Source organism: Myotis daubentonii, chromosome X (genome assembly GCF_963259705.1).
Source record: "Myotis daubentonii chromosome X, mMyoDau2.1, whole genome shotgun sequence".
In the NCBI taxonomy this organism is placed as follows: Eukaryota; Metazoa; Chordata; class Mammalia; order Chiroptera; family Vespertilionidae; genus Myotis; species Myotis daubentonii.
The window spans coordinates 59832322-59850079 of NC_081861.1; the positions used below are offsets into that span (position 1 = coordinate 59832322).

The following is a 17758-nucleotide window of genomic DNA, read 5'->3' on the forward strand; positions in this document are numbered from 1 at the left end:
ATTCTCTTTAAGCTGACTTTTCTCTCTCTTACTAGTACACACACATGCCCATGCATAGACACACACACACACACTTCAGCTAAGGTCTGCTGTAGGAGATTGGGCTTCTTTTATTCCTACCGACTCAGCAATTAGAGATGTTGGGCTCATATATATATTTTATCTCTTATGCAGAAAGAAGACTTCACCATATTATTTCTTTTTCTGGAAGGACAAATAGGCGGAGAATGAGATAAAAAATACTAGTTGGGAATCTTAGAAGGAAAACTATTCATAATGTCCAATGGGAATTTAGTTTAGTTATAGACATAAATAAGTATTCAAGATAAATCAAGTTTGTGATGTGATAATCAGAAGACTTGTCACATAGTCTTCTGACTACTTTTGGTAGTAAAAGGTTCCATATCTAGTAATGCATAGTTTTAGAAAGCACCTGCACCTATATTGTTTTATTTGATTCTAATAATAATTAAGTAAGCTACTTAGGACAAATATTATTTCCATTTTATAGATTAGGAAATTGAGGGTCAGAAAGGTTCAGTGATTTCTACAAGGCCACATGGCTAGCAAGAACTTTTTCTATTTTCACATTGAAGGCTCTGTATTGGGAGCCTTTCTAGGAATTTTCTTTGAATGTTCTGTGATCTTTTTTAAGCTTATAACCATCTTGCCAAAACAATCACAGGGTGACTTAGCCTTAATGAAAGCTGTGTCTACCAGGAAAAAGCATTTTTAAATAACAAGGCACAAAGATACGAAAATTTATATATATATTTATATATATATATTATATATTATATTTATATATTTATTTATATATTATATTTATATATTATAATATTTATATATTATATTATATTTATATATATTATATTTATATATTATATTATATATAATATTTATATATAATATATATTATATTTATATATATTTATATGTATTATATATTTTTATATATATATATTTATCTATCTCTCTATATATATACTAGTAGCCCGGTGCACGAAATTCATGCACTGGGGTAGGGGTGGAAAAGGGCCCCTCAGTCTGGCCTTCACCCTCTCCAATCTGAGACCCCCTCAGGGAATGTCCAACTACCTGTTTGTGCCCACACTTTTAACAGATAACAGCTCCATTGTTGTTTCTTTCTTATGCTTAAAACCATTGGAATTAGCAGGTATTCAAAGTGTGTATACATTTTGGGGGGAAACCCTGTATATCTCTAGTCAGTGGTGAAAGAAACCAACAGCAGATATGGAACCCCCAGACAGGGAACCTCACCCACTCCCCACATGTCTCCCCACTTCACTTTCTACCTTCGTGGGCAGCAGGAGAATCAATGTTTTCTCTCATTAATTTGGAAAAGCACATCCTGTCACCCGCTGCCCAGCAGGAGTACGCTAGGCCCCAAGCAAGCGAGGCTCAGTCAGGGCAGCCTTCACTCATGGGTGCTGGCATCCAAAGTGCACATTCCTCCTCTACAGTCGCCCCGACTATCCCACTGTTTCACTGAGGGGACGGAATTCCTCTCCACCTCTGGGTTCTTGATCTTGAATGCTGACCGAAGGCACCTCAGAGACGGCCGCCCGCACCCACCAGGTGTGTCTGTCTGCATCTGCTCCTGCCTCAGCACCTGCATTAACCCCCCAGAGGTGATCTCGTAGCTGCACTGGCCTCCATGGGAACAGGGCATCACCACTCCGCCCTCTCACTGTCATCTCACAGGCGCCCACCCTCAGCACCCAGAACATCCAGACACTCTCCAAAGGACGTGAGAGCATCAGAGGGGATGTGTGCACATCCTGTGGGGGTGTTAGGCATGCCGGGTTGATGGAAGTGCAGTGGAGAGGCGGGGGGAACTTGTGCACGCCTTGGTTTGCAACTGTTGCAGGCGTGGGAGGGTGACAGTGTGCTGGGGGATGTTCGCACGCCAGGGGGGATGTGCACACAGGAGGCCTCTGGCTTTGCAGATCCGCAAACCCCTGTGGTGCGGCCAGGAGGACGTCAGTCTGGCCTGCCACGGTGACGTCCCTGTGATCCTGCACCTTCTGGGCCAGGAGGCGGATCTTGCGCAGCCACTCCTGGGCGCTGATGGCCTGCAGGCGCTACTTCAGCTCAGCCTGCAAGCTCAGCTTGGCATGCTCACAGCTGTCACCACCGCCATGTGGGGAGTACAGGCCGCCCTCTGCTGGCCTGCCTCCCCTGTCCAGAGGCTCTCTGCGCTGCTCACCTGCCCAGAGTGACTGGGACTGGGCGGAAGCCAGGTGTCCTGCCCTGCCCAACCCAGGCCGATCCACCCCTGTGTGAGCTGCCACCCCGCCAGGAAGGGTCACGGATCCGGGTCCCGGGACCACGGACAGCCTCAAGCGCTGACCCCCCACCTGACAGGGTCACAGATCCGTGTCTTGGTCCCATGGACAGCCTCAAGCACTGCTCCCCTCCTGGCAGGGTCACAGATCCAGTCCCAGGACCGCGGACAGCCTCAAGCACTGCCCCCTGCCCGGCAGAGTCACAGATCTGGGTTTGGGACAACGGACAGCCTCCCACGGTGCCCCCTGCCCACCAGGTCACGGATCTGGGTCTGGACCGTGGACAGCCTCAAGCACTGCCCCCCTGCCCGCCAGGTCATGGATCTGGGTCCCAGACCGCGGACAGCCTCAAGCACTGGCCCCTGCCCGGCAGGGTCACAGACCTGGGTCCCGGGACCGTGGACAGCCTTGCCTGCTGCCGCCCGCCTTCAGTATGCAAATTAGCCATCATCTTGTTGCTTCAGGGTAGGAGTCCCCACTGGGGTGCCTGGCCAGCCTGGATGAGGGGATGATGGCTGTTTGCAGCTGGTCATACCCCCTTCAGGGTCGGGGTCCCCACTGGGGTGCCTGGCCAGTCTTGGTGAGGGGATGATGGCTGTTTTCAGGCTGGCGGGCAACTGAAGCTCCCAACCTCTCCTTTTTTTCTTTTTTCTTTTTTTTATTCTGGGATTTATTTACCTTCTATGGCTGTCACTGGATCTGAGAGCTGGCTTTAGCTCTGAGGCTCGGCTCCAGCTTTGAGACCTCGGCTGCTGAAAGCAGGGATCTGGGTTTCTTTGGGTTCTATAATTGTAATACTGTTGCGATCCTGCTGGCTGAAGCCCAGCGGGTTGAAAGCAGGTTTCTGGAGTTTGTTTAGGTTCTATAATCGCAAAATAGTTGCTTAGAGTTGCAGCTCAGAGGCTGGCAGCAGCAGTCGGGGAACCTTGACTTTCTCCATCACTGGAGCAAGCAAGCCTCCTGTTCGCTTCAGCTGCCTGGCTGCCGGCTACCATCTTGGTTGGCAGTTAATTTGCATATCGCCCTGATTAGCCAATGGGAAGTGTGTCGGAGGTATGGTTAATTACCATGTTTGTCTAATATATATATATATATATATATATATATATATGATGTGTATGTATTCGTGTGTGTGTGTGTGTGTGTGTGTGTGTGTGTGAATTAAGACATGGCTGCCTACACCTGTTTGTACTGGGTTAACCCCCCAAAAATGTTTTTTTTGTTGTTATCATGTAGACACAGTATTGAGCAGACCAGGATGAGGAGTGTGCAAGTTTCCTTTGATAGAAGGGTGTGGGTATATGTAAGAGTGAATGGAGAAAGAGGTGTCTAAGAGTATTTGAAAGACTGACCAGAAGGAAGCTGGGGAGAGAGGAAACTGAGAACAGTATTGGGAAAGAAAGGTAGAACTCAACTATACAGATTAAGGGTATGACTGCCTGACACAGTACGGTGTTATATTTCTGACAGCATTACATTTTTTTGACAGTTAAGTTTGGAATTGTTCCTGGTTTTTGCTGCTGCGAGTCATGGTAGAGGGAGAGTGAGGTGTTCCCCCTCATTATTTCTTAATCTTCCTGCAGGAGAAAATTGTTATAGTTGTGTTCACTGCCCTTGAACCTGTAACGTTTAAGCAGGCTAGGGTATTTTTTCCCCCTCCCAAAGAGTACACCCAGGCAGCCAGTCCTAATTACTTCTATTTTATTGCATTTTCCAGAATCCTAATGAGGTGTGGCCTAGTGGTGTGAATGCAGGACTCAGAGTGAGAAATCTTGAATTCCAGCTGCAGATGCAACATTGCTTCCCTCTATTAGAGGCCACATCTCTTAACCTGTTCTGTCCTGTTTTAATGGGCTTAATAATATTTATTTAGCTTATAATGGCAGCAGCAGGATTAAGTAGGTAATGTTGGTTAAAGGCAAAAATATAAGCAAGAAAAAATAAATGATAAGTTTTTGTGTATTTTGTGCATTTCCAAATGCTAATTAATTTTTCAGGATGATACAAACAGGAGGCTCCTACTCCACTGCAGGCAATAAGCACCTCACAGAAATCTTGCTGGCTGGATGAGAAGCAAAACTCTGTGCATGAGCTCTGGAGAACATGTAGCTAGCTACATTCAGCCCAACTTTCCAACTTGGGTGTTTGTTTTCTGCCCATCTAAAAATATTCTTTTCCCTTACGGTTTCTCTAAAGTTTAGTAAATTTTCTCTCTCCTGAAACCTTTTTTACTTACTGTTACCACTACAAAATGACTATTGTGATTCAGTTGTGGGGGCAAGTGATACCTTTGAATGATAGTTTGTTAAACATTCTGGAATTTTTTTGGTAGTAAAAGGTTCCATATAAATGCAAGGTGCTTTAGTGATTGTTTTGTTGGTGCATTATACAACTGCATAACAGATTTGTAATACTCTGACAATTTCAAGCTGATAATATTAGTCACTCTGCAAGATGTAATTATGACTTGACTGTGCACGGTTGCCAGCACTCTCATGTCAGATTAGCCTTCGACTAATTTCTGTTTCCAAATGAGGTTAAATTCTAACCTGCCCTCCTCCCGACACATAAAATGAGAAGGTCTATTAGGATTTGGGAGGGCAGGTAGGGGTTTTTAGAGAATGAGTATACATTTTCATTATTTCCTTGAGTCCTCTTCCTTTCTTGTATCATCTTCTCATTTGTGGTTCATGAAGTGAGACTAAAGAGTAACTCTATCTTGCCTCTGACACTGATATGCTGTAATGTTCATTTAAGTTGCTAGAAACTGAAGGCTACTGTGGATTTCCTTCAGTGCTTAATAATTTCAACAGAACCAAATGCTCTTTGTTTAGACTTTATCATAATTAGAGGGTTGCCAATGTTAAGCAACCATAAGTTTGATTTTGAAAAATGTTTATTGTGCCTCATTAAATTGGAAATTAGTACTTAAAAGATCAGAAATAAATAATGTTTATATTTTATATTTTTGTGACAGTAAATATAAGAGGATGCTGTGTGTGCACATCCTTGACTTTGTGAATTCCAGTGAGTGAACTGAGACACCCCCACCCTCTGTTTGCTGTAGCAGTAATCACAATAGGGGAGACAAAAGAGAACTATGGAGGATTTCATTGACCACAAACAATAAAAATGGCCTATTATATTGTATCTAGGTAGAAACATCAATATTATAGTCTAACACATTCAGTATTTCTAAGATGGTAACATTATTTGTTTTTGTTGGTATGGTCACATATTACCGGCTTGAGCAATGAGCTGGTACAAGGGAAATGAATTTAGAATGGTATGCCAAAGGCTGTTACACCTTCACTCTTAAATAAGTTTGTGGAGGCAACTGGGTTTTAAGCGATGTATAGCACAAATAATGAAATTGGGGTTGTAACTGGATTTGGAAGTGTTAGTTTTGTTCACAAAGACAGGGCTACCTGCTACTTTCCCTCCAAATATTTTGAAAGTCTTTTAAACTGACAAGGCTTACTCAATATGAATTGTACTCTGAAGGCAGTCAGGGCTACATAACTTGCTAAGTAACAGAGAATTGAGGAACCAATAAAATAAAATTTAATGGAAAAGAATGGACCAGCTCAGGTTCTGAGAGTTCTGGGCCTTCTCTGAGCTGGCGGCGCGGGGGGGGGGGGGGGGGCGCTAATGGATTGGCTGGACTTAGAAGAGCTCCTACTGTAATTCCCTGTGCCATTGCTTGTGGAAGTTCTTATATTAGTTTCTTATTGTCAGTTGGACCAGTTTTACCAAATCATAGCTTCTGAAACAGGAGATACCCCCATAAGTCATCTTAAGTCATCTTGTAATGATGGTTGCCAATGTCTCTAAAGGACAATTGAAATTGTCACCAAGGTTCCAGGGAAGAAAGTAGCTCATTCCTGGATCTCTTGAGCTATGCAACAGGGCTCTCCATCTAGATCTGGAGAACTATCTTAAGTTAGTGTGTGCCAAATTTATCTTTGTCTAACTGCTAGATTATACTCTCCTGGCCCATTCACTGAAAGTAGCCAAGAAAGTCATTCTAAGAAAAATAGATATGAAGCAGGCTAATCACTTTCCTGTCGTTACCATCTTGTGTTTGCTTTCCATTTCAGTAGTAGTTAATGCCAAGAATAGTGCTCCTGGGGATTTTGCTTGTTGTTCTCGTTTTTGTGACATGTTCTAGCTGAGTCAGTATTTAATATCGCTGTAGCACTTAACTTGTGTTTGTTTTCTTGGCTGTTTAAGGGGGTAATAACTGTTGGCACAAGCTTGTAAAGTACTTTGATATTTGGGGATAAAAGGTACTCTATACCTGCAAAATAGCTTTAATGTGTTGTAGGTACATATTTGGGGATATACATTGGACTCCGGGATTTGTTTCACTGGCAAATGTGGTTGATAGTTATTTACTTCACAGGTTGAATTTTGTTTATGTGGGTTGAGAAAGTGTGACTGACGTGATTGGATTCATAATTTTATTTACTCTTAAGGTGCTTTTACCCACACGGAGGTCTTGTTTATTTTGCATCTGTGCATAGAATAGGCATCAACTTGTTCCTGAGAGCTTTTTATTAAATAGGAGTTTGTCTTCAATGAAATTAGGAGACATGTGTAAAACAACTACATAATATCTGAAAGCACATTAGAACGGCAAGAACTTTGCAGGGTGAAGGAAGTGCAAAGGAAAATACCCAAAATAAGCAAACCCTGTGGTCCTTAAGATCCTTCAAAAGGCTGAAGAATTAGGTGGAAATAATAATGTGGACTAAAAACAGGGGGATTGGTTAGAATTTTGAGAGTTACAGTAGTACTTCTCACCTCATGGTTGGGTGTTGGTTTTTCCTCCAACCCAAAGAAACATAAAAAAAGTTATTTGTTGGTAAAATTAAACCAAAGTGGAAATGACTCATCAGGCACAAGGAAAGGTAAAGATTGGCAAGTGAAAAGAAAATTCATATTGAATGCTGAAACCCCTATCATTCTTTTCCCCACCTACTTCCCAGAACTCCTCGAACCAGCCTTATACTATTAGGCAAGAGGATGTTGGGTTTTCCTCTGGAGAAACTAGAAAACCCCAGAGTTAACAACTATGGAATCACAATTAGGACAATCACCAATTAAGAACGTGACTTAATACTCAATCACCCTACAGCAAAGCCTGTTGATAAAAAAGCCATGGCAATGCACAGAGAACGTCATGTCCACCTTTTTATTGCTTCACAATTAAATATGAGTGGCAAGGATGCCAAGTAATTTAATGGGGAAACAGGAAGGTCTTTTTAAAACAAGTACTTCTGCAATAACTGGATATGGAATGAAAAAAAGCTCAACCACTACTTCATTCCATTCACAAAAATAAGTTATGATGGATTGTAGATCTAAATTTAAAAGAAAAACTATGAAGTTTCAAAGAGAATATCTTTACTACCTTTGGGTAGTGACAGATTTCTTAAAGAGGACACAAAAAGCACAATTTACAAACTTTTAGATGAATATCTTTTTGATATATATTGCAATTATTTCAAACAATCTAGATTATGTTTTACTCTTTTTTATTTTTTAAATTTATTTTTTAATTTACAGTTGACATACAATATTATACTAGTTTCAGATGTACAACATAGTGATTAGACATTTATATACCTTATGAAGTGATCACCCCAATAAATCTAGTACTCATCTGACACCATATATAGTAATTACAATACTAGAGGCCCGGTGCACAAAAATTTGTGCACTCGGGTGGGAGAGGGGGTCCCTCAGCCCAGCCTGTGCCCTCTCGCAGTCTGGGACCCCTCGGGAGATAACGACCTGCTGGCTTAGGCCCGCTCCCAGGTGGCAGAGGGCAGGCCCAATCCCTAGGTACAGCCCCTGGTTGGGCTCAGAGCAGGGCCGATTGGGGAGTTGGGGCACCACCCCCTGTCATGCACAGAGCAGGGCGGATCGGGAGGTTTCGATGCCACCCTCAATCATGCTCAGGGTAGGGCCGATTGGGGGGTTGGGGCACCGCCCCCTGTCACGCACAGAGCAGGGCCCATCAGGGTGGTTGGGGCTCCTTACCCTGTCACGCACAGAGCAGGGCCCATCAGGGGGTTGGGGAGCTCCCCACTGTCGCACACAGAGCAGGGCCCATCAGGGGGTTGGGAAGCTCCCCCCTGTCACTCACAGAGCAGGGCGGATCAGGGGGATGGGGCGCCACCCTCTATCACCCACAGAGCAGGGCCGATCAGGGGGTTGGGGCGCCACCACTCTCACACTCAGGGAAGGGCCGATGGGGAGGTTATGGTTCTACCCTGTCAAACACAGAGCAGGGCCCGTGGGAGGGGGGGTTGGGGAGCCGCACCCTGTCACACACAGAGCTGCAGGGCGATCAGGGGGTTGGGGAGTTCCCCCCTATCAGGCACAGAGCAGGGCTGATCAGGGGGTTGGGGTGCCTTCCCCTGTCACGAACAGAGCAGGGCAGATAGGGAGGTTGTGGCCCCATCCCCTGTCACACACAGAGCCGCAGGGCGATCAGGGGGTTTGGGCGCTGCCCCTGTCACACTGATCCCAGTGCTGGGAGGCCTCTCGGCTCCATGATCCCAGTGCTGGGAGGCATATTACCCTTTTACTATATAGGATAGAGCCCTGGTGCATGGGTGGGGGCCGGCTGGTTTTCCCTGAAGGGTGTCCTGTATCAGGGTGGGGGTCCCCACTGGGATGCCTGGCCAGCCTGGGTGAGGGGATGATGGCTGTTTGTAGCTGGTCACGCACCCTTCAGGGTGGGGGTCCCCACTGGTGCCTGGCCAGCCTGGGTGAGGGGCTGAGGGCTGTTTTCAGGCTGGCGGGTGACGGAAGCTCCCAACTGCTCCTTTTTTTTCTTTTTCTTTTTTTATTTTGGGCCAGCTTTAGCTCTGAGGCTCCAGCTCTTAGGCCTCTGCTCCTGAAAGCAGGTATCTGGTTTGTTTCAGTTCTATAATCAAAACACTGTATCAACTCCAGCTCTGAGATCCCGGCTGGCTGAAAGCAGGTTTCTGGGGTTTTGTTTAGCTTCTATATTTGTAACAATGTTTCAAACTGCAAGCTCAGAGGCTGGCAAGGCAGGCGGGGAATGTTGGAGTCCTCCATCACTGAAGCAAGCAAGCCTCATGTTAGCTTCAAGCTGCCTGGCTGCCGGCCGCCATCTTGGCTGGCAGTTAATTTGCATATCACCCTGATTAGCCAATGGGAAGGGTAGCAGACATATGGCTAATTACCATGTTTCTCTTTTATTAGATAGGATTATTGACTATGTTCACTATGCTGTACTTTGCATACCCATGAATACTGTTGTGACTGGCAGTTTATGCTTCTAAATACCCTCATCTTTTTCACCCATCCCCTAACCCCCCTCATATCTGGCAACCATCAATTTGTTCTTTGTATCTATGAGTTTGTTTCTATTCTGTGAGCTTTTTACAAGCAGACTATTTTAGAGTGTACAATGGCCCACAAAGAACATAGAAAAGGGTCTCAGATCCTAATTCAGAAGCCTATGCTTATCTCTTTAATGGTATGGTGCTTAGCCTGGTCTTTCAGAGGGCTTCTTGCTTCTGAATTGTATATATTCCTGAAAGTTTCTCGGTTTGTCAAGGAGGCTGTTGTAGTAAAATTTGCAACTGGGTTGTTCTTCTAAAGGCCTGACATTGACCCAAAGATGAAGGTAGAGAAAAACATGGTCCCTAGGCCACCTTTGTCACCTCTAGGTAGTCTGACCACATCAATGGTGTCAGTGAAATTTGAGTGAAGATAAAAGGCCACCACGAGAGAAACTCAACTTGACTTGTTGGATATTAACCACCTGGCCTGCGTTTCCCATTGATAGCCCTGTTCTGAAACCCACTGGAATCCTAGAGAAGCAGCTGTTGCACTGTCAATCTGTGACTCAAAGGTCTCCAATCTGACAAAGCCTTATCTTCTCACAGAAATTTTATGTACTCTGTCTGGTTTGGAAACACTATCTTGTGTCACTACTGCCATCCCCAGACATGTGGCAGAACTGATGGATTTAGATGGGCAGAAAGCACCTAACTGTGTCATTTTATCCCTGCCAGTTATACCCAGACTACTGTGTATTTATAAGGTAATAATTGGGAGTAAGGACAGACAACAAATTATAACTATAGAAGATAGTATGCAGAATGGATGCTTTCTGAAATATTTTGCAGAGTGGGCTAGAGCAAAGGCAAATACAGATGAAGAAACAGTGGCACAAGGTGATGAAGACTGTGGGAATGGAGCTGAAGGGACATACACAAGCTACATTTAAGAACTTTAAGAATTTTATAGCCCATTTAATAGGAGAGGGAGGTTTCCTGTATTTGTGATGTGGGTTTGTATGTGTAACAAATATAAAGGCCAAATCCTCCTATGTGAGTCACCTACCCTGATCCAGCTATTAGGGAGTTATTTAGCTCTATAAAATAGTAGTGTTATTCTCAAAGTTTCATTGTAATAGCTTGTGTACAATTATATGTATGTATCTGCAGGTAAGTGGTATGTGCCAATCTGTGTGTGTGTGTGTGTGTGTGTGTGTGTGTTTATTTTTCATGTTTTTCTGAATGGCTGACATTTTAAACACCTCTGATAAGAGGTTCATTAGTTTGTGACCTCCTTTTGGTGCAGCCTATGTCTTTCTTTTTCATCTTCAGTGTTCAGTGCATGCTTATTGTATGAACAAATGAATGAATTAATAAGAACCATTTTGTTTTAGAAACCTAGAACTTTTGAAGTTTGAAGGGAGCATTGACATCATTTGGGTTATTCATTTTATAGATGGATAAATTAAGGCCTCAAGAGGGATAAGTAATTTATTTAAGGCTATCATTAAGTCAGCGACGAACATGGGGAGGGGATAGGGAATCCAGGTCATCCTATTATACCACATTGTTCACTGTAGTGTGTGTGTGTGTGTGTATTAGGGTTGGGGTGTGTGTGTAAGCATGGTCAGGGGAGCTTACTTGGCTTATTTTCCAGTTCAGGTAAATATGAGCATTCTAGTGATGGCAGCCCTTGGGATGGTGCCTTTATTTCATCTTCACTAATTCCTGCTTCAGTTGCTGTTCTAGCTAGAGGGATGATGGCTTTATTTTTATATAGAATTTACATTTTCATTTTTACATGTTAGGGATAGGAAATTAGAAAAATCCATTTGTCAATTCATTTTCTAAAAAAGCCTTTGTGAGGAGATGCCATTTAAACATCTAAAACAGCAATCACTTTTAGAAGGGTCTTTTCATCATTGATCAATATGCACAATTATCATTACTAGATGTCAGCAGTTAAAAAAGGACCAACATTTTAAAATCACTTTGCTGTACATCTGACTTGGGATTCCAGTTTTCTTGTTTATATTGCTAAAATGACTAAGAATTAAAAGTTAAAAATATGTAGTTAGCAGATTGCAGTTATAATGCTTCTCAGTTTGATGGGACTTTTAAAATGTAATTTAAAATGGCTGTTTATTTTCAAATGAAAACCTAAAGGTTTGAGGAATCACTGTTTTAATCTCAGAGTCTGCAATACTTTTTAGCTTTGTGTAGTAACTTGGGGATTTGTGCCACTGGGCAAAGAGTCTAGTCCTGAACATCTGCATTTATTGGGCTTCTTTCTCCTTAGGGTTGAGGTCTTTCCTGGTGATAAATGTGGTTCGGAGAGAGTCACAGTCAATGTGACTAGGGTACAATTCTGAACTGTAAAAGTAAGGCAAAATGACAATTAAAGTAGGGCGTTCTGGTACCTTGGGGGCCTGACAAAGTGAAAATATTTGAATTCTGATGTGTCAGATTTATTAACATAGAGACATAATTACATACCACCCACCCAAATATTTCACTAGAAACCTCATATATCCAGAAGGGAGCTAGAAATAGAAAGTTGCAAGCAAAAAATACTTCTTAGGTGGAAAAAACAAACAAACAAAAAACCCCAAAACCCAAATATTACACAAAAGTTTCTATATTAAAGATCATGTAATTTCCTATTGAAATAACAGCATCTCAGCTCTCTACCCAGAACTTATCTTTTATTTTCTAGAGTAATCTAACAAATATAATTATATAGATTCAAAGAACACAGTAGAGTAGAAGTATCAAACTCAAAATGGAAGAGAAGCACTTTGGAATATACTAATAGCACCTAGGAGTAACAATTCTGATTGTTAGATAGTAGATTGGTTGAGGAAATGTTAAAATTAAAGACAAAATTTCAAAAACACAGGGGTCAGTGAGTATATGGCCAAAACCTGCATGCTATAAAGATTTATGTTCAGATAAGTGTTCCTAAAAACTAATAAGCAACTATGTGATACACTTTAGAATAAGGCAGAATGCTTAGGATTTTAATGGTTTTAGTCCTTATAGGGGAAAGCCCTAAGCTATCTTAAAAGCTCAGCTATCCAGATGTATTTATTCTTTAGGTTTTCAGAAAGTCAAGATTTTATTAAACCTAAGTCTAGTGAAAAATCTGCTTTCAGTGAATTCCTAGGATAAAGACTTTTAATTAGAGACAGAATTTGGGAGAAATATCCTATATAATAAAAGGGTAATATGCAAATTGACCCTAATAGCGGAACGACTGGGAATGACCAGTCGCTATGATGCACACTGACCACTAGGGAGCAGATGCTCAATGCAGGAGTTGTCTCCTGGTGGTCAGTACGCTTTCAGCAGACTCAGGGCTGGCCAGCACAGCGGTGGTGGCGGGAGCCTCTCCACAGCAGCGCTAAGGATGTCTGACTAATGGCTTAGGTCCAATCCCCCAAGGAGTGGGCCTAAGCCAGCAAGTGGACATCCCTTGAGGGGTCTTGGACTGTGAGAGGGCACAGGCCAGGCTGAGGGGACCCTCCCCGAGTGCATGAATTTTCATGCACTGGGCCTCTAGTATTAAATGATAGGGAATTGACTTATTTACCACTGAGACTGGAAATAAAAGTTTGCTCTAGACCCATTTTTTAATGTCAAAATTAGGTTTTTCAGAAAAAAATGTCTCTTTGCTGTGTTCTTGTGTTAACTTGGCTGTCTCATTAGAGATGGGGACATTTCCTAGTCAAATTAATGTGACATTTAGAGAAAATTTCCCCTTTCAAATGTTTCATGCTATTTGCCATTTGGAATACTTAAACAGGGGATTGGAATAAGGTCAAGTAAATTTTGATTAAATAAGTATAACCAAGAGCCAATGCATTCGTGCAAAAAAGAAAAGCTCTTTTATTATTTCTTAAAAAGTTTATTTGTGCTGTGTTCAGTATCCTATACTGAGGTGACCTTGGCAGATAATATGATCAAAAAGGTACCATCTTCTAAACAGCTGGGTTTGCCTTAGAAAACACAGCCACATTAGGTTAAATTCAGTGGCTAGTCCTTTGCTGAGGACAGTTCTCCACTCTCAATATACAATAGAATTACCTGGGAAGTTTTCTAAAAATACCAATTGTTGGGACCTACTCTAGGGCAATTACCTCAGAATCTGTTGGAGTGGGACCTTGGCAACAGTATCTTAACAGCAAACAAACAAAAATACCCTCCTCCAATTCCCTAGTTGATTCTAATGTGCAGTTAGGGCTGAGAACCACTGGCCTAAGACATGCAAACTATTCATTGAGAAAAGATTTCCTTCTTCAGGGTGGCCTGAGTACCATTCTTTGTGTCACCTGAAGTGTAAAAAAATTTTCCCCTTTCAAGGCACAGGAGTTGGGTTTGAACACACACCTTAAATCAGTATGAGCAACACTTGATGTAAATATACACAGACCTATAGTAGGCCATCTATGACCAGTTAGCTTAGTTGTTTGGACTGTAGTACTAATGAGGCCAGAATAGTGTAGTCTAGCCAGTTAGAATAATTCTGTTGCATAGATTGTATTCATAATCCCAATCAAGCTGCCTCACAGAGAGATGTTTCTTCTTTTAACCCAGTGCCTGTGAGTGAGAATCCTCATGGTGAGATATAGTATTCCACTAAGACCAAGAAGTAGTACAGGGATAAAATTGGTAGGATTTTGCTTATTTGCTCAAATGTGTAGTTCTGGCACCATGCCTGGAGTTCATGTCTCTGCAGAGTTTCATATCTGATGCCCAGTGCACAGAGGTTGGATGTCTTCATATGCAAAGCTATGCAAAATATTTACTTGAAAACTGGTTCGTTAACATGACATCATTGTGGGATATTGCTTATGCTTTCCCTGCAAAGCCATTATCTTCTTGATTTCCTTTTTTTTTTTTTTGCATCAGTGTGTCTATTAACGTTCTTAAGGGAATGATTTAGTAAGTTTGGAGACAGATGGAACATGTGCATGCTACTCTTTTATTGCCTGAGTGAAGTCAGATTTCTGATCCTACTTGGATTTTTGGATCTGTAGGAAGCAAGGGATATCATGACTCATGATTCCCACCACGAGTCATGATAAATACAGTTGAATTTCCCCTTCAGACTTATGTCCTACTATCCCTATTTTATAGAGGAGAAAAGCGAGGCACACAGAAATTAAGTAAAATTCACTAGGTTGCACAGTGAAACTAAATAATTGAACTCTTGAGTGTATAATTAATTCCCTGTTTTAATTGGATAGCGTGCTTTTTTTTAGGGGTTTGGGTGACTTCCATTTGTTAAATTATATATTTTACTGAATATCATGGAAGAGTGCTTTTACCCAATACCATTTTTGGCTTATGATGTTGGTATAAGAAATTAATTCAAGAAATGCTTGTTGGTTGACTGACTGATAGATAATCTCTTTCAGCAATACTTCCAGCATTGTATTCCCAGTGCAGCTTCAAGATTGCCTCCTTCTCCTGTGTTTGCAACAATTTCAGTATCCATTTTCTTATGAACTGACCCTTTTGATTTTTACTCTTCCAATTCATTCCTTCCAACAGCACTAAGATACTTGTGGTTAACATTAACGTGGATTTTTATCCTCTAGATAAAACAATGAGAGTGGATATTAGATAGACCATCATCAAATGAGGGGCAAGTGGCAGTCATGGGCATGCCTGAGTGGATGCAAGATAATGGCAGGATTTTCTTCTCATACCGTCTCCTCCTTTCTCCCACCAAGTCACCAATCCCATCTAGATACTCACCTTCTATAGATACTTAAGGGCCCCACCCTGACTGTTGGTAGTTTGGTGCTCATGTAATAGTTGGATCTGCTATCACCTGTCCTGTTTATTCCTCTCCCAAACTATGAGCTCCTTGAAATCAAAAGCTGCATAAGAGCTTAGCAGTTAATGTCTGGCAGGTAGTCATGTGAAAGGAATCTGCCTTTTTGCTAGCTAGACAGCTATTGTGTTTCCTTTTCCAGGCACTTTCAATTGAAGTGATTTCAGAAAGCCCTAAGGAATGGTGAGAATAATGAGGACTTCTGTTAGAATGGCAGGGGATTGGAGGAGATGTGTTTGAGCATTTTTCAATCTATACAATGGTTCAATGAGAGTAGTACTTTAGTGTTGGGGGTAAGGTCATCTTAACTAAGACTAGTAACATCGCTGCCAATATTTCCAGGTATTCCCACTTTCTAAGGCTGCTCCCCTTTACTATCCCCAACCTCTGGTGCTCATAAGCTGTTTTCCCATCTTTTTCATCTGGCCGGTATTCTGCATTTGCTTGTGTAAAGCAGGTGCTCAGGCAGTCCACTGTAACCAGATTAGACAGTGGTGTTTTAACGATAGGAGCTGAGACAGGGGTTTGTGTGCTAACTTCATGTTTCACATGAAAGGCTTTGGCACCTCCTGTGGACTGCCCTTCACTCAATTTTGGCATAATACTTGTTTGCCTTTATAACTGTGATAAAACGAAGGCCTCCCTGCATAACCAGCACTGAGTTAAATATCTTAAAGGGAAGTGCAGAGTTTAAATCCACAGTGGGGGATTACCTTGCATATCCATATCTATGGAATAAATATTTTAACATGTTAATTATCTACTACTAATAAAAATACCTTTGAACTTCGAGTCAATTTGATGGGCACAGAATTGTGTCCACGAGGGAATGGGAAGCAATTAGTTTCTGTAAAGACTGTGGGTCATGCTGTATCTTCCCCTAAGTGGCTGCATGGTCATTAGCCAGCCTCATTCTAGGGGATGTTTGTGTCAAGTTCATCTTGGTCTGCAGGTGAGAGCTGAGTCCACAGAAACCCCAGGGCCCCAAGAAGGCAGTAGGCATTACTCAGGTTGTTGCTCCACTATGCCCTTGGTTTCTGATTCATTCATTGCTTATTGCCCAGTAGAAAAATGCCCCCCACCCCAAGTAGGACAGTTTGGCTCTTTTTATGAATCATCTATGTAACATTTTTAATTTTTTCCCATTGCAGACTGAAAACTATTCTTTTGACTCCAACTATGTGAACAGCCGAGCTCATTTAATCAAAAGGTATGTTGGTTTGCTTGCCTATTTTTACAACTAAGCTTGATATAATATAAAAAGCAAAACAGGTTAACTTTTTTTAAGGATGCCTTTTTCAGATTTTAAAATGAACACATAGCCCTGGCCTGTGTGGCTCAGTTGGTTGGGCATTCTTGTGCAGGGAAAGGTTAAGTCCTGGTCAGGGCACATGCCTGGGTGGCTGGCTCAATCCCCAGCAGGGGGCGTGTAGGAGGCAGCTGATCAATGTTTTGCTCTCACATAGATGTTTCTCACTGTTTCTCCTCCCTTCCTCTCTCTCTCTAAATAAAAAATTAAAAAACCTTTAAAAAATAAGTTAAAACATAAAATGAGCCCTGACCGGTTTTGCTCAGTGGATAGAGCATCAGCCTGCAGACTCAAGGGTTCCAGGTTCGATTCTGGTCAAGGGCATGTACCTTGGTTGCGGGCACATACCCAGTGGGGAGTGTGCAGGAGGCAGCTGATCGATGTTTCTCTCTCATCAATGTTTCGAACTCTCTGTCCCTCTCCCTTCCTCTCTGTAAAAAATCAATTATATATATATATATATATATATATATATATATATGTATATATATATATACACATACACACACACACATATATATATATTTAACATAAAATGAATACTTATCTGCTTATTGTAGAATATTTTGAAAATTCAGAAAAGCATAAAAAGCTAAATAAAAATTACTACTACCCCAAAATAATAACTTTTGGCATTTTATCATATTTCTTTACATCTAAATGTATGCATAAACACAAATTGAAAAATAAAGTTGGCATTATAATATATGATGATTTAGAAATCTAATATTAGAGAACAGATACATTCAAATTCATGTTATCAAAATTCCTTTTGCTTTTCACTGTAAATAGAGAAATCTTAAACATTTTCTTATGTGGAACTTAAGTAAATTTCAAGATTATTGTTGCTTTGACAATATTGAAATTATTCTGAAGTTATTTTAATGACAGATAAACTAATTCCTTATTTTTTAAAAAAACTTTTTATATGAGAGAGGGTAAGAAAAGAAATTTGCCTTATTCAATACTTCCT

At 41.7% G+C, this 17758-nt stretch overlaps 1 protein-coding gene across 4 annotated transcripts in view; it reads left to right on the top strand.

Annotated features, from left to right (window-relative positions):
• The window catches only part of PCDH19 (protocadherin 19), a 114131-nt gene that overhangs the window by 42021 nt on the left and 54352 nt on the right, over positions 1–17758 (top strand). For all 4 annotated transcript variants that reach the window (XM_059680156.1, XM_059680157.1, XM_059680158.1 and 1 more), the window contains one exon: positions 16628–16686. In XM_059680156.1, coding sequence (XP_059536139.1) covers positions 16628–16686 — 59 coding nt within the window. The remainder of the gene's footprint in view (positions 1–16627; positions 16687–17758) is intronic.